Source organism: Malurus melanocephalus, unplaced genomic scaffold, assembly GCF_030028575.1.
Source record: "Malurus melanocephalus ecotype Western Australia unplaced genomic scaffold, MMel_1.1 scaffold_419, whole genome shotgun sequence".
NCBI classification, from domain to species: Eukaryota; Metazoa; Chordata; class Aves; order Passeriformes; family Maluridae; genus Malurus; species Malurus melanocephalus.
In genome coordinates, this window is record NW_026623651.1 from 212,787 (window position 1) to 230,433 (window position 17,647).

At 42.2% G+C, this 17,647-nt stretch overlaps 1 protein-coding gene across 1 annotated transcript in view; it reads right to left on the minus strand.

The window, feature by feature from the left end:
* Positions 1-17,647, minus strand: part of RGL1 (ral guanine nucleotide dissociation stimulator like 1) — a 53,173-nt gene that overhangs the window by 16,313 nt on the left and 19,213 nt on the right. Inside the window, exons 3-5 of the mRNA XM_057379733.1 lie at positions 16,764-16,972; positions 11,202-11,279; positions 2,078-2,262 (exon numbers count right to left, since the gene is read on the minus strand). Of these exons, the coding sequence (XP_057235716.1) occupies positions 2,078-2,262; positions 11,202-11,279; positions 16,764-16,972 (472 nt within the window). The remainder of the gene's footprint in view (positions 1-2,077; positions 2,263-11,201; positions 11,280-16,763; positions 16,973-17,647) is intronic.

The window sequence follows — 17,647 nt, forward strand, 5'->3', positions numbered from 1 at the left end:
GTAAACTGCTGCAGTCTTAATATAACAAGTTATATCTACAGGCTGATTTCCATCTGTACATTCAAATTGCACCATTTATTGACACATCTCCACGTGATAAAGGGAAACCTCTGTTCCAGTGCTACTTTCCTGTGGCTGGTTTATAAAAATTCACAAATTAAATGGACTTCGGCTGGACTGCTACAAGAATCTCACTCCCTTTGGTTTGTAAAACCTCCTTTTCATTTTGGCTCTTGAAATTCAACTGAAAATCCTAAGCACTGAGCTGCAGCTCTACCCAAAACCTCACAGCATGCTTAAAACGAGGTCCTGGAGCACAATGTAAATTTTCCATGTCTTTTTCCAAGCCTCTTTCTTTCCTTCCTAAATGTATCAGCAGTCTTTTCCCTCCTTTCCAACACGCTGGAATCCTCTTGTACTCAAGTATTTCATCATCTTCAGACCCCTGTGATCCATTCACCCCTCTCACAGCCCGGCTGCCTCTTGATTGCACTGAGAGCCAGCACGTGCCCCTCCTGAGCCTGCAGCCTTGGCCTCCTCCTTGCTCTGACTTGCTCAACTTGCAAGAATTAAGGCCAGGAGCAGGTTTTATCTTCCTATCTGGTACTGCAATCTAATCTACTGGCATGGCTGATGCAGAACAGAGGSTTGATTACCCAAATCAAGCTGTAGGATTAGAGACCAAATTTCAAAATTCAGAACACAGTAGGAATGGCTTGAGGACAGTAATTATCAGTGACGATTGCAGACAATGTATCAGGAATTTTGAAAGAAAAYGTACAAAGATGGTAAGCAAAGTACTTACTGACAAAGCAAGGCAATCCTAGAACTCTTCTCTGCAGACCCCAGAGCTTAATTTCATTGCCCTCCTCTTATTTTACTCTAATAACCAGCCTCTATTCRGCCACAATTTGGAAAATGTTATCATTCCATTTGGCCGATCTATGATTCAAAAAAGAACCTTTTCATCTATCACTTGAGGAAAGAAATACAGAAGCAGGGCTGCTGGGAATTCCTGTTCATTCTGAAGAACAGATGAACCTAAATAGAGATCTCATGAACTTTCCTTGTTTGCCCTGGGAGAACCCAACCCAGGAAAAGTCAGCACTAGGCACATCTTCACTCTGCTGTTCCCTTACCTGTGCTCAATACAGGCCTAGGCTCTGGGCATTACTCGTTTTTCTGTTYGTGCCTGAGTTAATTTGGCATTTCACAGTATTATCTATTGACATGCTATTTCTGGAGCATTAAGCAGACATGACTTTCATGGCATGAATGGGGTTTTTTTTCTGGCATTTCCTTTATCCTTCATGGCATGAATCATTCCCTCTCGCCCYTCCACCAGAGCTGGAAGTTGATTCCAGTTCTCATACACATCCTACGTGAGCTCTCCCCACTTCCCAGCTCTGCCACAGGAAGCTTTCTGAGCAGGATACGGGGATGTGTAAGGTTTGTGTGACTGCAGTTCACTATTGTTCAGCAGACTGCAACCCCCAATAACGTAAGATTTTCCTCTGTCCTTGGATACCAGCAGCCAGCCACTCCAATAGGAAAAAACACCACAGTCACTTCCTTTGACAAGATGGTAACAAGGAAGAAAAGCCCAGGACAAAGCCTGTGACTCAAGCTGTATTTTGTCGCAGCTCTATATTGTGCTTTTTGTTTGTTTGGTGTTTTCTTGGGTGGGTGGGCTAGGTGAGAAGCCCAGCTAGAGAGCAGCTGTGTGTTTTAACTCAGTGACATGGGAAGTGTGCTGGCAATTAACCACTTGGCTGCTGCAGCAATCTCAAAGCTTTGGTAAACATTAGAGAAGTGTTGGATTTCCCAAGCCACCCCAGGATGAACAGACATAGGCACCTCACACTGTAACACTATTTCATCCCTCACACAGCCTGTAGCTTCACACAGAGGTTGGGTCTCCTCTCAAAAAACAAAAACCCAAGACAAAAGTCAGCCTCACAATATTATTGATAAGCATGAGAGGTGGTGAAAGGTACTGCACACAAATCCCTGGGGCACAGGGATTTACAGCCCTTACAGCCTGGGAGAACAGAAAGAGAGGGGAASAGTAACTCACCAACAGCTTCCACTTCTTGGTTCTGGAACTGCTTCAAGAGGTTCTGCACCCTACTCTCCATGTCAGAATTGGGCATGTTGTTCTTCAGGTAATCCAGCAACTTCAGCAAACATGTGTAGCCGGGGGGCTCCCTGAAATCCTCAGAGCACTGATCAAGCCAGGCCCGTAACACTGATGCTATTTCACTAGAAGCAAACAGAGAGAACATGGTGTTTGCATGCAGATGGAACTGAGTGTACCTGTGTCCCTCAGAACCACAAACACGTGAGACATTCACAGCCCACCTGACGTGTCTGTGCTGAGCTGTGCCACGGCCATGTTTAACAACCACCAGACATTACACACACCATCAACAGCACAATGTAATTCCTTCATTCCCTCCCRGGCCAAAAGCTCTGTGTTTGCTCCCTAACCACTCCCTGGTATGTTGTGGGAAAATAGCAGGAAGGAAACAAGGTATTCATGGCTCCTTCCCAGTGGAAATGCTAWATCAAATGCTTCCTCTGGGGCCTTTCACCAGCTGCAGAGTCTGGGGACCAAACTGGAGCTGYATATCCCTCCACACCATATTCCTCCTTATCTGCAGCAAAGCCTATCTGCTCATGAAACTGTGGCTTTCATGGAGGAAAAAGGAGTCAATCCTGAAAGCTAACTCCCATGGGCATACACTGTGAGTGGGATTTCCTTGTCTGGAGGATAAAACATTCACTGCCGCACAAGGCTGCCCAGGCCAGGAGAGCTGAACCAGGAGACAAGAGTTTTCCTGCTAATCTTAGTGATTAAAAATGTATCAGCAGAGTCTTAGCTTCATTTTCAGTCCAAGYACAAGGAGGGGCTGTCAAATTGCACCACACAATTGAGAGGTGTCCCACTCATGATGGTGGGGTAGGAAAAGGATGCTCAAGGAGCTRTAGGACCACTGGATCTGCTTCAGGGAAGTTATCTCAGACTTTCTTAGATGCATGAATCTAAAAGGACACCAACCCATGGACAATCCTACAGACTGAGGGGGATGAGGGGAAAGCAGAGCTGATGACTCAGCGTGCTTTCCACCCTGCCTGAAGCAGAGGAAAGTGATCTGTTTGTCTGCTTTTCCTGCTTTATGGAGGTTTTTGTCCACACCCATCTGTTAGATTGGTACTCAGATACTGCACAATGTAAGCTTGTGGGAATGCCCTTAGATCCTACATTTGCAAGGATTTTTCAACATTTCAACTTGATTTTGTAAGAAAATAGGACAATTTAAGCTATGGTTTTCCAGAAATAATTTGCTGTGTTGTTGACAATTTTCAACTCAGTGTAGAAAAACTAAAAACTGACTGAAAAATAACCACTTTTCTTAAAGCTTTAAGCTCCTTATTTCAGAATAAAAGGCACAATAAGTACCTAAACTTCCTGAAAAAAAAAAGACCCAGAACTTCCCATGTCTCCAAAACCATCCCTGTATCTCAAATCTCTTTCCAGCCCAGGAAGCTCTYTACTGGAGCTGTGCACAAATACTGGCACATTCCTGCTGCAAGCCGGGAAACCACAGCAGTCTCTGGTCAGCTCAGCTGCTCAGCAGCATCCAAAATAAACCAATAGTTTAGAAACAGTAAAGAGAGTTTATCCCACATTCTGTGTCCCATCTGAACTGTGTTGGTTTTTCCTCAAAACTCAATTAATTTTTAATACCAGACATTTAATTTCACAAGTCCCATCCATTTAAGTCTGTTGTTTCTTGCCCTTCTTGTACCGATAATGTGGYAACTTTGAATTTTCAACTAAAGTATTTTGAAATCTGTTGGTAATACTGTTTGGTTAGGCTTGCTGTCAGAAGAAAYGCTGGAATTACAATTTCAGAGCTACCAAATGTATTTACAATCAAAAATTAACATGCAAACACATTCAGGATTTCAGGTTTCAGTGCAAGCTGTGGCACAGCYAAGGATGCCAGACCAGCTCCACATCCCAAGGCCAGGAAAGGCCACAACAGGGAGATGCTCCCAGTGATGCTCCCAGGCTCTCYCACTGCCCTCCCCATTTCAATTGTCCTTTTTAGCCCCAAACATAYCCAGAATGCTGTCACAGCAGCACCAACAGCCACAAACACCACTGCCCTATGCCCACAGCATTTYCCTCTCATTCCCACCAGAGGCGGGCAACACTGTGCCTCGCTCCATGTCCAAATTGTGCATTTCCTCCTGCTCCATCCTCCTTTTCCACACCCACACCACAAACCACTGTCCCTCCTGGTCCCACCACCAAAAGCCAGGCTGAGTATTCCATTCTTATGACCATTTACCAGTTCAGCCATGATTTGGAAGGAGGAGCTTCTCTACAAGGCAAGTTCTTGTACTAATATTTTTCACACACTCTCTACACTAAGCTCATTTTCCAGAGACTTGGTTGGTGTCCACTTTCYTAAGCTGAAGAATAAACAGAGTTTAAGGCTGACACAGTCTCCCAGGGCAGGGTGAAGAGTTCACAGCTGTTAAAGACACTGATCTTTGCCAGCAAAATCATTTCAGTCAAGAGAGAAAATAGGAAGGAGAGAAGAGGTACACTGTGCCCCAGTGACCTCCTGCTGCCCAGCTGTTCCACCAGGGYGTCAGGGAATGCAGCTTTCCAGAAACAGGCTGGATACTCACCCGCCACAGCTTTACATGCCCTTGTGAAGAAACAGACCCAGATAGGAACAGGGGCCTTCCAAGAGCTCAGACAGGAAAGAAACACCACAGACAACATTTTTCATGGGTTGATTATGAGCTATAAATTTTTTCCTTTYCTGCCTGTAATAAAAACGCCTCAATGCTTAACTCCTGTCCTGCTGGCCACAGGGTCCAGGCTCTGCTCAGCAATGCTTTCAAGTCTCACACCTATCTGAAAGCCTTCTSATTTCCACACCAGCTTTGCTCACAACCCATATCCAAGGGCTTCCGTCTCCAAAGCCTATCCAGGTAGGTAGAAGTGTATCCAAGCCTGTTGCTCACAAACTGGGACTAAGAACTCACCCCACTTTGCCCATGAGCTGCCCAGAAGGTAACAGGGCTGGGGCAGCTCCAAGTCCAACAGCTCTTTCAGTTCAGCAGGGCACAGAGRAGGTGGGAAATGAGACCTTCCCACCTCGCAGCCACACAGAAATCCTATGTGGCCTTGTCTCCATGGGGAAGACAACTCTAACAGTCCTGATGGTAGGATATTAAAGACAGGAATTAAAAAGATAGGAAATTAAATAATTTAAAGATAGGAATTAAATATAACATTTCTGATGAAAAAGGGAAAAGCAACATTTTCTTCCTGCCACAATTATTTTCTAAAGAATGAGAAGGGAATCTCAGCACTTAAAGAGAATAATGGGAACCTCAGTTGCAAAGAGAGGTTAAATGATTTATTTCTTATGAAATTCTGTGAGATTTGCACAAAACTATCTGTAATTTGCCAAATGCATWGCTAAGTCCATCAAGAGAATACTCCACAAAAGGTTATTCCCTTTTCTTCCACTGTCTAGGCAGTAACTCTCAGGCTTGCTCACACAGACTAAATTAAGCCACTTGCATTTTCTCAGTTTTGCTTGTTAAATCGGGGTAAAATGTAAGTAAACCACAAGAACAGGCTGCTGCAAGGGTGGCTTCTCACACCCAGTCTGTTTATAAACACTGGCCTGATGAGTTCCAGCAAATATCTGCTCCTTTTGATTTGGGAAAAACTTGTTGAGTAACATATGGGAGGCCTTTTGCCAGGACACACATAAAGCCACTGAAGGAAGAGATCTGCTAGTTCTTCTCTGTTTTGAGATGCCAATCATTATTTTTTCTTTCTAATTATTCTTTTCTGCTTGGTTCTAGCTGTTTTCATAACTCTCCCACTCTTCCACTGCTTACACTGCCCTRTGTTTGATTCTACTTCTCATGTAGCCACACTGGGTCCTGATGTTGTTTTAGCTTAATTGGCTTTACTGAAATGAATGATGATTGCTGCTCTCCCAAATGAAATGCATCTTAACTGCTCTCCACCATGGATCTCCCAGGTATCAGAAGCTTCCAGCCAATTTTCTTCCATTTATCTCACATTCCTTTGGTGTCTGTTATCCTGGAGTACAATGTTTCAGGCCCAGTTTTATTTCTGCAGTGCTGTAAATGTCCACATTGTTTTCCAGTGGGACTGTTTGATTCAGAAGCAACCAAAGGACAAGTTTTCAGTCAGGAAGGTCTGAATGCACAAAAAGCCACAGGAAAATGTTTGTCACAATGAAAAACTCCAAATGCTGTAGTACTACACTGAACGTTTTGGTATTTGCTACTTTAATGCAGAAGAGAAGAAGTGAACATGCAAGACATGTCATGTGGTCACTGATTAATTCCTTCATTTTCTCTACTTGAACTATTTTCCCTGAACGCTGTGGAATGAAACGAGATTTCAGTTTAGCTTCAAGTTGCTTTGTCTGTGGTTTTCAATTGTGTCACATTCCAAGTTTTAATAACAAATAAATTCCACACTTTGATAATAAAGCAGATGCAACTCCGAGCTGACATTCAAGACAAGCAAAAAAGCCCCAAGAATTTTGATTAATTTCTGTGGCGTGTCATTCATCTGAGGRAAAGCATCTCCAATGGACTCCAACAAACCAAAGCCACTAACAGAAGGAAACCATAAACCTCTAATCCAAAAGGAGGCTTGAAARGACTTTTTGCTGTTACCCAAGGATTCAAAAGCCATGGCAATACTAATGCTAGTCCTCTAGAAAGCAAACAAACAAAAAATCATGGTCCAAGTCCACAGACCAACTCAGCAACACTGTCTGCCTCTTGAAAAACCTTTCCTACAGGTAYCAGGCTTGTACTCCTGTATTTTTGAGTGAGGTCTCCAAGGAACTAGCTTTAGTTAACATTCAACTAGGCTTCCCCAAAGGCAAACATTGCAGGCAAGTCTGGACTGCCAGCCTGGGTATTTTTCTGTGTGTCTGGACAGGAATGAATCACTTCTGGGAGCTGCACCAACACAAATCTTTAAAACTGTGGCAGCCAGCTCAGCACTTCTTGTTGATGTGCTGCCTCAGCTCTCCAGGTGTCACAGGCTTAGCAAGGGATCCCAGTGTCATAGTCTGCCTTGGAACCCTCCCACTCCAGAGACATCTCGGGATCCTGCAGAGCCACTGACTCCCACAAGATACAAGCAGCAACAGTATTTTAGTTTGAGAAGGCTTAATGTGCCTTTCCCACTCCTCAATCTGGTCTTCAATGCCAGCCTTAGAGGAGCAGACACTGCYTTCCTCAAACACACCACCTCTTGAAATTCACGGAGTCCATGCTTTGGGAGCAGCCATCTGCCAGCAGCGACTGATGGCCCAGAAAYCAAAATTAACACCATCCTTCACTACAGGAGGAAAATAGGGCAGGAGTCGTTTCCACAAATCACCTGCATGGAAAACCCAACCTTTTAACAGAGTTAACTGTTAACTGAGGAACAGGTCTGCTCCCAGCAGAGATCAGGTGACAGCTCCTATCATCAAAAGCATTGTTTTGAACTATCTCCTTGGCCATTTGGGGAGGACTGAAGGTCCCACACAGCACTAGTTGGCTTGCTGATGTCCTTCCCAGAATAAAAGTGCTGAAGATCTCAAAGATCTCAAGGAGGTGACTATCCCATTCAGGTTTTCCATGACTCTTGCTGATAAGCTGCAGAGAGCCATCATATCAGACATGATCAAGAAAAAGAACCACCTTTTGCTCTACTTTCTTTACTCATTTGCTCTTTGTCAGGTGATATGTACCAAACAAAAAATTTGAACTATACAACCTCWTTTAAAAGCCAAGAACGCAACTGAATGATAACAGAAATTTTATGGACCTCTCTTTAAATCTTAATGCTATTCCAACATGCTGATAATTTGTGTTGAATGTATACATAAATGGCTTTATTCTGAATTGTCACACACCTTGGTGTCTTACACATCTTTTTAAATGTGAACAGAAGTCCTGAATTAAAAATCATGCAGAGAATGTATAAGACTCCAAAGATAACAGCATCGTACAATGTGGAGGGAACTCTGTCACCCCTCAACMCAAAATATGCAGAATGAGACACAGCACAAGGCAATCTTCTTGATATGATAACAAGAGGAGCAAAAAAGTTACTTATAGGAGGTAGAGGGTCATATAAGTTACTCCTTTCAACTGTCTTATCAGACAATTAAGAGAGACACAGCATCACATTTCTGGAAACACAGGCTGAAGCCCATCTAACTCAGATGTTTAGCTGGAATATATGACCTTTTCTGTGCTTTATTCTTCTGTTACCTGTGATCATGAACTTGCTGTCTGACTGAAGGTAGTGAGAAGYGTGGCAAGTAAGCTACTGAACATGAAAAGCTGATGTGGGTCCTGACAGGGAAAGAAAAATGCAGGTTGTTTTAATCTTACAAAACTTCTGGTGGTCTTGATTAGTTTACTCACRACTCTAAGATCCAAGGTATTTTGAAAAGTATGGTACCTTTGTTTAAACGACATCATTACATGTTATTAAGTCAAATCCCCATTGAAAAATGTATTTTTTGACAACTCCAACGGCCCAAAAATGACAGGAATGATGCTGAAGTGAAGAAAAGAAAATCCCCTTGGCAGAAGGGGTCCTAGGAAGGCATGTTTCATGCAGCTGAAGTGATCTGGGGTCAGTAAGAGCTACACATCACTGCAGCAGTCTGGSATCACTGCAGAGTGGGGGAACACCAGTCCAGCTTTAAAACCCCCACAAGCCTCTCTAACAAGGCTGTGCTCAAGCCCTAGTAGGACCTGCAGGTTCTGAACCACATGAACTGGATGCAAAATTCATATAATTAAAAAAAAAAAAAAAAAGAGATCATTTATATCAGGCATTCTTCTCGAAATACATCACAGCTCTATGCTACAAGCACAAAAAGCACAGAGAATTTCAGTGCAGAAACCAGGAACTGTGGGCTTACAGTGCACCACACAGGACAATGTTCCTTCCACACATAGCCTCAGTTTTTGCACCCCCTCCTTYTTTCAGGCTCCATGAGGTATTTAAGGGATCATAAACTCTCCTCCCTCAGTTGTTTTTATCTTCTGCAGCATTTATTTTGCGTCAAACCAGTGGAAACGCTTTAAATTGCATCCCCATTTCTAATGGCCCAAATGGCTTTTTAAAGCCCTTGAGCTGACACAACTGGAGTCTGATGAATGCAGAAGGTCCGGCCACAGACCACAGGTTTCCCCACGACATATTTTTCCTCTGAGAAATACAGAGTTAATGGCAAGAAATAACAAGGTTCTACTGCTTCTTCCTTCTATTTCTCCAAGTCATATAAAACCAACTGCACAATTACATCATGTTTCTGTTCTATGAGAAAACAGGGGGAAYGCAATTATATTGGAATTATCCCAGACAAGAGGAAGCCTGAACTACTAGAAATGCATGTTTCACAACAGGACTACAAAGCCAACCAACTTTCCAGATACCATTAATCATATCTAAGAGACAAGTAGCCAGAGCAACTGAGAGTAATGGAAACTCTTAAGGTAGGAAAGCGAATTCATATTTACATAGGATCTGTTAAAACACRTATACCTGACAAATAACTTTGTTGACAACTTCATTGTTGAGCTTTCAATAGACATGGATTTGAGTAAAGATATAAAATTCAGACATAAARGGTATCTTAGGAAGACCAAAGGATCAAAATCAGCTGTGCTGACTACATTAATGAAAAGTCTGTCAGAAAACTCATCCGAAGTAGAGCTACTGAATGAACAGGACCACAGGCTCCATCCATTTACTCCCTGGATGAGCAAAGGTTATGTGCCAAGAGGGAAGAAAGCAYTGATGCAGCAGGAACTGACTGACAGGGCTGGTAAATTGTTTGCGTATGTCAGTAGGCAAATAATTCCACTAAAAGAAGAGAACAAAAAACCCACTCTCCTACTTAAATGTTATTTGCTTGCACACTCACCTCCAGGCACAACTAAAAATTAATGCATTTTGCCCAAAGCCCAAGTGACACCAAGATTACTTTCACCCCTTTTCCCTCAATCTCATCATCCAACTCCTCTGGGTCCATGAAGAGGCAGCTGGGAGATTAATACCACCATGTTTTATACTGGTGAAAGAAATMCTCATCGCAAGTATAAATCCTTCAGCTATTTTGCAGGAAGGGCATAGCTTCAGYTCATGTTTTATGACTGAGATAGGAGGAGGTCAAATGGTTTGCCCACAGTTGGAAGAGACCCCAGAGCTCAGTTTGGATAGAAGTGTGGGAACCACTGGCTGTCTATTATTGCCTCTACCCACAACACAATGCTGCCTCCTTAGTGCCTGTAACCAAGTTTTAACTACCAGCTGTTCTTTGAGGAGTTCTCATGGCAAAATGGCAGCAAAATGTTTTACCAGCCATGAAAGTCTSAGAGAGTTGAGCTCCTGTGAGCCCCATGGGGCAAGAGGAACAGAAAACCAGTAATGCTGACAAGAAGAAAGCATCTTCATTCTGTAATCAAATACAACAACACATGCCACARTGCATGCAAACCACAGATGTCAAAGTACAAATGCTGATGACCTAAGGCACATTTCACATGCAATGTCTAAAGATAAAACCCTAGGAGGATAGCCAAACCACCTTTTTCTCATTTAAACTGCAGTTCAAAACAGCTTTGCCATTTCTTTTGCAAATGAGGATGACATCAGAATTTAAATTTCATTCTAAAAGCAGCACTGTAAATCACAGGGCACTAATGGGAAAGATACATGCACACACACGTTGCCTGAATCACCCTCAGCTTTGCTCTGCAGGCACTGCTGTAATGACAATAAAATCACTCATAAGCAATAACCACTTACTGCCATAGATAAGGCAGAGGAAACAAACACTCCTCGTTTATTTGATCAACGAAACGTTGGCCTAATGTATTYATCTCGTGTTTAATTCCAAAACAATTTCCCTGCAAAAGATCCYTGGATTGTATTATTGGATATGTTACAATACAATTGGTATTTGGCCTTCCCAGGAGCTTGTTTAAGCATGCAAACAGTGCTGTGAATTTTCAATGGAAACAACAGCTCTGCTGCCCACATCCTCCTCCAAGAGCAAATCCTGCCCAGGCCCGGCTCCACAGCACAAATCCGCACTTACGCCCTGAGTACCATCTCGGATTCCAAGGAATTCAGGTTTGCCACTTCTCCGTGGCTTGAGGTCTCCAGATTTCCAAACCTGAAAAAGGAGATGAGTGTTTAGAAGAAACTCTAGTAAATAAAAGCAAAATCCCAAACAACATCATTCATATACAATTACCATAAACAACTACAAAGCACTTCCAGTTGAAACCACAAGGAATCTTAACAGGCAGGCAAAATTAAGGAGCTTGAAAGTTATTTCTTTTAGGAGGGAAAACGTCCTAAAGAAACAGCCAGTATCCTCCAACCTGACTTGTTATTTTATGAAGCAGCCTGCACACAGGAGGAACCAAAGCAGTGTCTTTGCTCACAGCTCTGAGCTATTTTCTCTCCATCCTTTCCCAGGGCAATATTCCAGTGTGCAACCAGAGTGCAACACAACCATCTTCTCCAATACMATTTCTGTTTCTCTAGCACTTGACATTCCTTCCAGCTCCAAGTGTTATTTCACCYGAAGTTCCCTAAGTGGCAAGTGCTCACTTTGCGTGCCCAAACTCATGTTGTCAGTCGGAAAAGCCCATGATACTGTGAAAACACCRCTGGGAAAGAGGAAACCATGGGCATAAGGCTAACAGTGCCAAAGGAAAATCCTTCACCCACAAGGCACAACCCTGTGCCTTGCAGGCAGGATCATGCACTTCATTTGCAGTRGGAGTGCCCATTGCTTCAGATATACATAATATAACTATGATATACATAATATATCTGAATTATTATAATAATCTATTTTATATATACATTATATCATTATAATATATAATTTATATATATATATATATATCATCTATATCATTATAATAATCTATGGATTATACTRAGACATAATGATCCATGAAGAACTGCATGGCTCTCTACAGGCAGGTTTAAYGAGGGTGGACATCACTCACTGTCCAGAATAAGACAAGCTGATTTCATCCATCCAGGTCTRTACACCTGCAAATAATCTGAAGGGTTAAAACAAGTGCATCCTTAAGTGGTTGTGCTACAATAACMTGGTAACACCAGACAAGAGACAACACAGGGAGCTGTGTCGGCCCAAAGGCTCATGTCAGAACTGTCATAAACTCACCCAAGAATGTTTCAGTGGTGGTAGTTCTATGCTCCTCGAAAGTATTGGTCTAAGGCTTCATATATAAGAATCCCAGACCAAGGGAGAGGATTTCACTCTCCACTGCCATCTRCTCTGTAAAATRCCTAAAACACATCTTAGCCAGTRGACAAAAGGGACTTTCTCCCTGCTRAGGGAAATATATTTTCATAAAAATTGAATTTTTATATTCAGTTTTCAAAACTTGCCAGTAATTTTTTGAGCAAAATTTACTGAGATGAGTCCCAATGTGATTTTCCTACTATTGCATGAGATATTAAATATGTCTTTGCAGAACATTAGGCACTTGTGTTTAAATCCCACTAAAGACCCAAGCTGAGTTTTACAGGAGAAATCTGTAAGACAGCAATGAAGAGCAAGCAGTTTTCCATGCAAAACTGGAGAAGGATATAATGCTTCCTTCTGTTGCCAGATGTAAATCTCTGCCTATCTCTCATCCCTCCCTGAACAACAGGTCATTAAATACGGGTTAGGAGGAGTTAATGACACAGTTGATGTAAAGAGCAGCCTTTCTGCAGCCTTCCAGCGCTCTGTTCTCACCAGCTCCCTGACAAAGAGCCTTTCACTGCCCAGCCTTGTAGGAATGTTTTGCATACAAAAAAGAGACACGAGAAACAAAAGGATCCTGTAGCCCACAGAACTCTTCAGCCTTGCTTGGMGTTTGGGAACTTACAGACTCCACTCTAAGGGACTGAGTAAACAAATGAAACCAGAATGTCATAGGTAATCTGAATGTTTAAATGCTGAAAAACAGAGATGTAGCCCTGCATAGGAGGAAAATACTCAGATTAACTCAGAAATAATAAGGAAGGTGGTCTCTGCAATAGCCCCAAAGCAAGCATTAAATAAGCTTGTAAGCATTGAAACAAGCAATTCGGAAGTCCAGATCCTCAGGAAAAAAAATAAGGTGGTTTGAATCCTACACATGTGAATTCATGGAAGTGAAATCACTTCTTTTACYGAGTATACAAGCCACCTGATAAAAAAGAAAAAGAGAAGAAATAATAGATGCTACAAGAACAGCAGTGAGCCAAACACCACATAAAGCTGCTGTCCCAAAATGTGTGGCTCTGCTACTGCAGGACCCATCCCTTCAATGCTCTCCCTCAGCCTCCTCCGTCCTCTCCATTCACCCTCCATTCACCCTCCAGCAAAACATCCTCTAGCAAAATGAATTAATGGAAACCACAAAACTAACTTGCTCTCTGCTGTCATTATCCAGCTCCAACTCTCCCACCAAAGAGTCTCAATTCCCTCCTCTGAAAACTCCARAATGGGCTCAGTTGCTACATTATCTGTGCCAAGCCCAGCAGGGCCCTGCTTCCGAGGAACATGACTGTCAGGRCAAAGCACAATATGGAACAGAGGARTTTGGCCTGCTTCTATCTCATCTGGACAGCTGACCAACTCAGGCTTCCATCACTCTGTGGAACAACCCCCTGGSAACACCAAAGGCACAGCMCTGTACCCCCACACCCAGAAGCACYAGGAGCCTCCCTCCCTTCCTTCCCTCCAGGAGCTTCCATCGAGGACTTTCACATCAAAATAACAACACGATCTTTTTCTTTTAACTCTCCCTCCCCACTTGTACAAAACAACTAGAAAATATCAGAACATATAGTGTTAAAAGCCTGGCCGGTTTCCAAAGCTGTCTGCTGCACTTGGATGCCAAACTTCCATAAATACTAAAGGGATGTGAATGTKCAATTACTCCTGAATAGCTTTGGAAACACAAGTCATCCCACAGACTTCTCAACACACCATCAAGATTTTGTCTAGTGACTTCTAATCTATCTTAAAAGAAAACCTTTTCAGGCTGAATCTAAAAAAATTATTAGGGTGCCTGTCTCAAGTTTAATCAAAAGCAAAAGGGTAATATGAAGTCCTGAGGGAAGCAAATAAAAGAAAATACAACAACCACGTTTCTAAAACTGTTTCTAAAACTTAAGTTTCTCTTAAATATACCATCTGCTTTTTTTTTTTTTTATTTGCCTCCCTCACTCAAGGAAGAGTACCTCACCTGCTTTTGGACAGCATAAATGCTTCCTGTCCCAAATTCAGTCAGTACTGCACTGCTTGGACAGGAYACTCTGCAGTCAGCATCAAACAACCAACAGTGTTGGATATCCTGTACCCTAAGTGWATCCACACACACTTAGGGTACAGGATATCCACATTTCCCAGGACATTTTCCCAAGAGTCCCAGGACTTTTTGTATAAACTGGGTTTGTGTATGTCTAACACATTCATCAGACAATTCTGCAGCACCCGCAGCAAACCCAGCATAAACTGAATGCACTGGGCTTCAGGGTGATCCAGCTTCCACACACACATYGTCGATGAAGTTTTCCAGTGAGCACGTCCCTACAAAATAAAATATTCTGYAACTGGATATGATGCTGTCCCCTCCTCCTCTTTCCCGAGGAGCTGCTCACCTGTAAAGAGCTATAAGGGCCTTTTTTGAACTGGTCACATCACTGTGCTCCCTTGGACCAAACTGCTCAGCACTGTTACTCCTCACTGTTCCCTTACTCCACAACCCTCCTCTATCCRGAAGAATAAGAGACAGGGCTCAAGATCTTCACAGGAAACTAAAACTGGCAACAAATTTAAAAAACTGTGCTGCTTTTGTTTTGGTTTTTTAAAAGRGATTGCGTTTTTCATTATTTCATCACTGGCACACCAAAAAAAACCCACAAATTATGCACTGACACCCACTTTCATCTCTGTACTCTGATAATTAACAAGTATCACTAAAGAAAAGTTGCAAAAATGCAGACTCTTGGCTACTTATTCTGAACTAATGGAGAGATGAAAACCAAGCGGGTTACAATCAATTACTGTCCATCTTTTTTTCAGTTTTTTCTTCACAACATCTGCTTTTCTTAACAAGTCCACGTTCCTCAGCTACATGTAAATCATTCTAACTTTTATAGCTTAAGTTTAATCTATATTTTCTCTTAAGACATAAAATTTTAGATTATCCATGATATTCAAAAAGCCAAGAGAAACATCCATAGATTCTTAACCATTACACTCCTAAGAATTTGTGAGAGGGGAAGGAAGTGGTGACCTCCTAGAACTTCCTGTGGATCCTGTTGTGTATTATAAAAGGCTGGGGATGATGTTGACAAAGTCAGRCAGCCCATTCCTCTGAAGGAGATGTGGTAACTTGCTGAGAGAGGTAAACAAGCCAGCAAGATCAGGACTGGGCTCAGTGTTGTGGGTTTCAAACGAGGACACTCAGAAAAGAGAGTTCTGTTCGACAGACACACTTCTCCTGGGCTTTCCTGCCCTCTCCTGACATTTTCACCACTTTAAATCAGTGTCAGAGGAGGAAGACAGGGCCAATTTCCTTAGATCCTCAATGTTCTTATATTCTTGCATGCATCCACTACCAATTTTTCTTATTCCTCGTGTTCTGAACCAGAAYTGGGATGGACTGAGAGGTAAAGCTCAGAGCAGTCAATACAAATGTACCCAGGTCTGCTCTACAGGCTGGCTGCTCTTTTCTCAGCTGACTTCTTACCTGACTGTCAGGTTATTGTTGTTAGTATCATTACTAATTGAGCCACACAGCATTCCTACAAAGCAATCAATATTATCCTTTTCACACACAAAAGAAAAACACAGATAATTTATCCATGCGTTGYTCCTAGTGGGAGAACCAAAATGAAACCCTAGGAGTTCTTATGCCACCTCTCTGTTCTAATTACTTCATGCCAGAGCAACTGCTTCTGTGAATCACTGATTTTGAAAGTGCAATAAATATGACACTCCCAAAATAAGACCACCCCTGACCCAGCCGAATCTCAGTCAGAATTTTGGGTGAGAAACTAATGCTGTGTGTTCTAAGCATTTATGCAGACATAACAGGCACGATATAACAGTCTGACCATAAAAGCTATTCTTATAACATCTAGCACTTCTTGGGCTGTCTGCAAAATTTTATGGCTGCATATTCATATGAAGTAATAGAACGGGAGAGCAAATTCTTTCTTTTGTAGAATTTGTAGAATCCCTGTTTCAAATGAGCACCCCCAAATAAGAGGACTAGATCTGAAAATATCAGTACCCAGCAAAACTCTGGAATCTGTTCTAGATAGGACTTTGCAACCCACACATTCTGTTGGGTTTTTGGGGGAAAACTTGTATTAATTTTGTTGTGTTGGTCCAGTTGGATTCTTCAGCAGCCAGATGTGATTCACTTAGCTAAGCTTTGATGAGAGTTGGGATGTGAGCAGCAATGCATTTACAGACTGGATGCTTATGCTGAAATTCTGGATTTTGCAGTACTCCTGACATCAGGTTATTAAATCCATGTCCACTAAAAKCAAGGGAAGAAGTTCCTGACAGCTTTCCCCTGTGATGTGAAAGATGGCTCCATTTTCATTGTACAGCAGTGGCTCTTACCTGTCCAGGAGGAGTTCCAGCACTGCCCTGGGAGAAGCAAAGGCCCTGTATGTTGCGAGAAAGATGCTGATGTAGGAAAAATCYGCATCTCCAAAAGCTGTGAGAAGGTTCTCCACCAGTTTCTCCAAAGTTCCAGCTTTTATAGCCCTGATCTTGGATGTTTCATACTGTCTGATGGTGTGCTCTGGGGGTAACTGGTCTCCTTCCCCCTACAAAAGGAAAGAAACAGCACAAAGGTCAGGCAGGAAACAGATCCCTGACATAGATTCCACTGGATTCAATCCCATCTTTTCACAGGAATTGGCCGTCATCAGTTACTAAATGATTTGGTCAATTTTTGGAGCTCTCCAAGCACTAAATGTTGTATCAAATCATGGAATAATTTTTAAGTAACTTTATAATTAAAATATTTCTCTGATATGCTCCACAGAATATTTTACAGCCTGACCACTATCAAGTTAACRCATGATTCTACCATATATTATTATCTAAAAGACAATCCATTATCCCACAAAGAATAATATTACTGAAGGGAACAAAAGTGGTAATTCTGTGCTTTATTTCTGAATAAACATGAAAACCAACCATGACTTAAGCACTGGCACTTTTGATTCCCTTGCTGAAAATACCAGTCTTGGGTTGTCTCACAGGACCCAAGGTCAGAACACATTTGGATACAAAAAAAATGTCAAGATACTTTTGCAAGGAAGGCGTCAAAACCATCTTGCAAACAAGGCATTTTAACATTTCAWTTTTCTCTTACAGTTTTCACTTGGCACAATATCTATCCAGAAATCTAGGGTTTGGGATTGTGTGTGGGTATCTGTTTTAAATGCTYACAGCCTGCTTTGACTCTGAAAGAACATTTCCTAAATTCTGTCTCT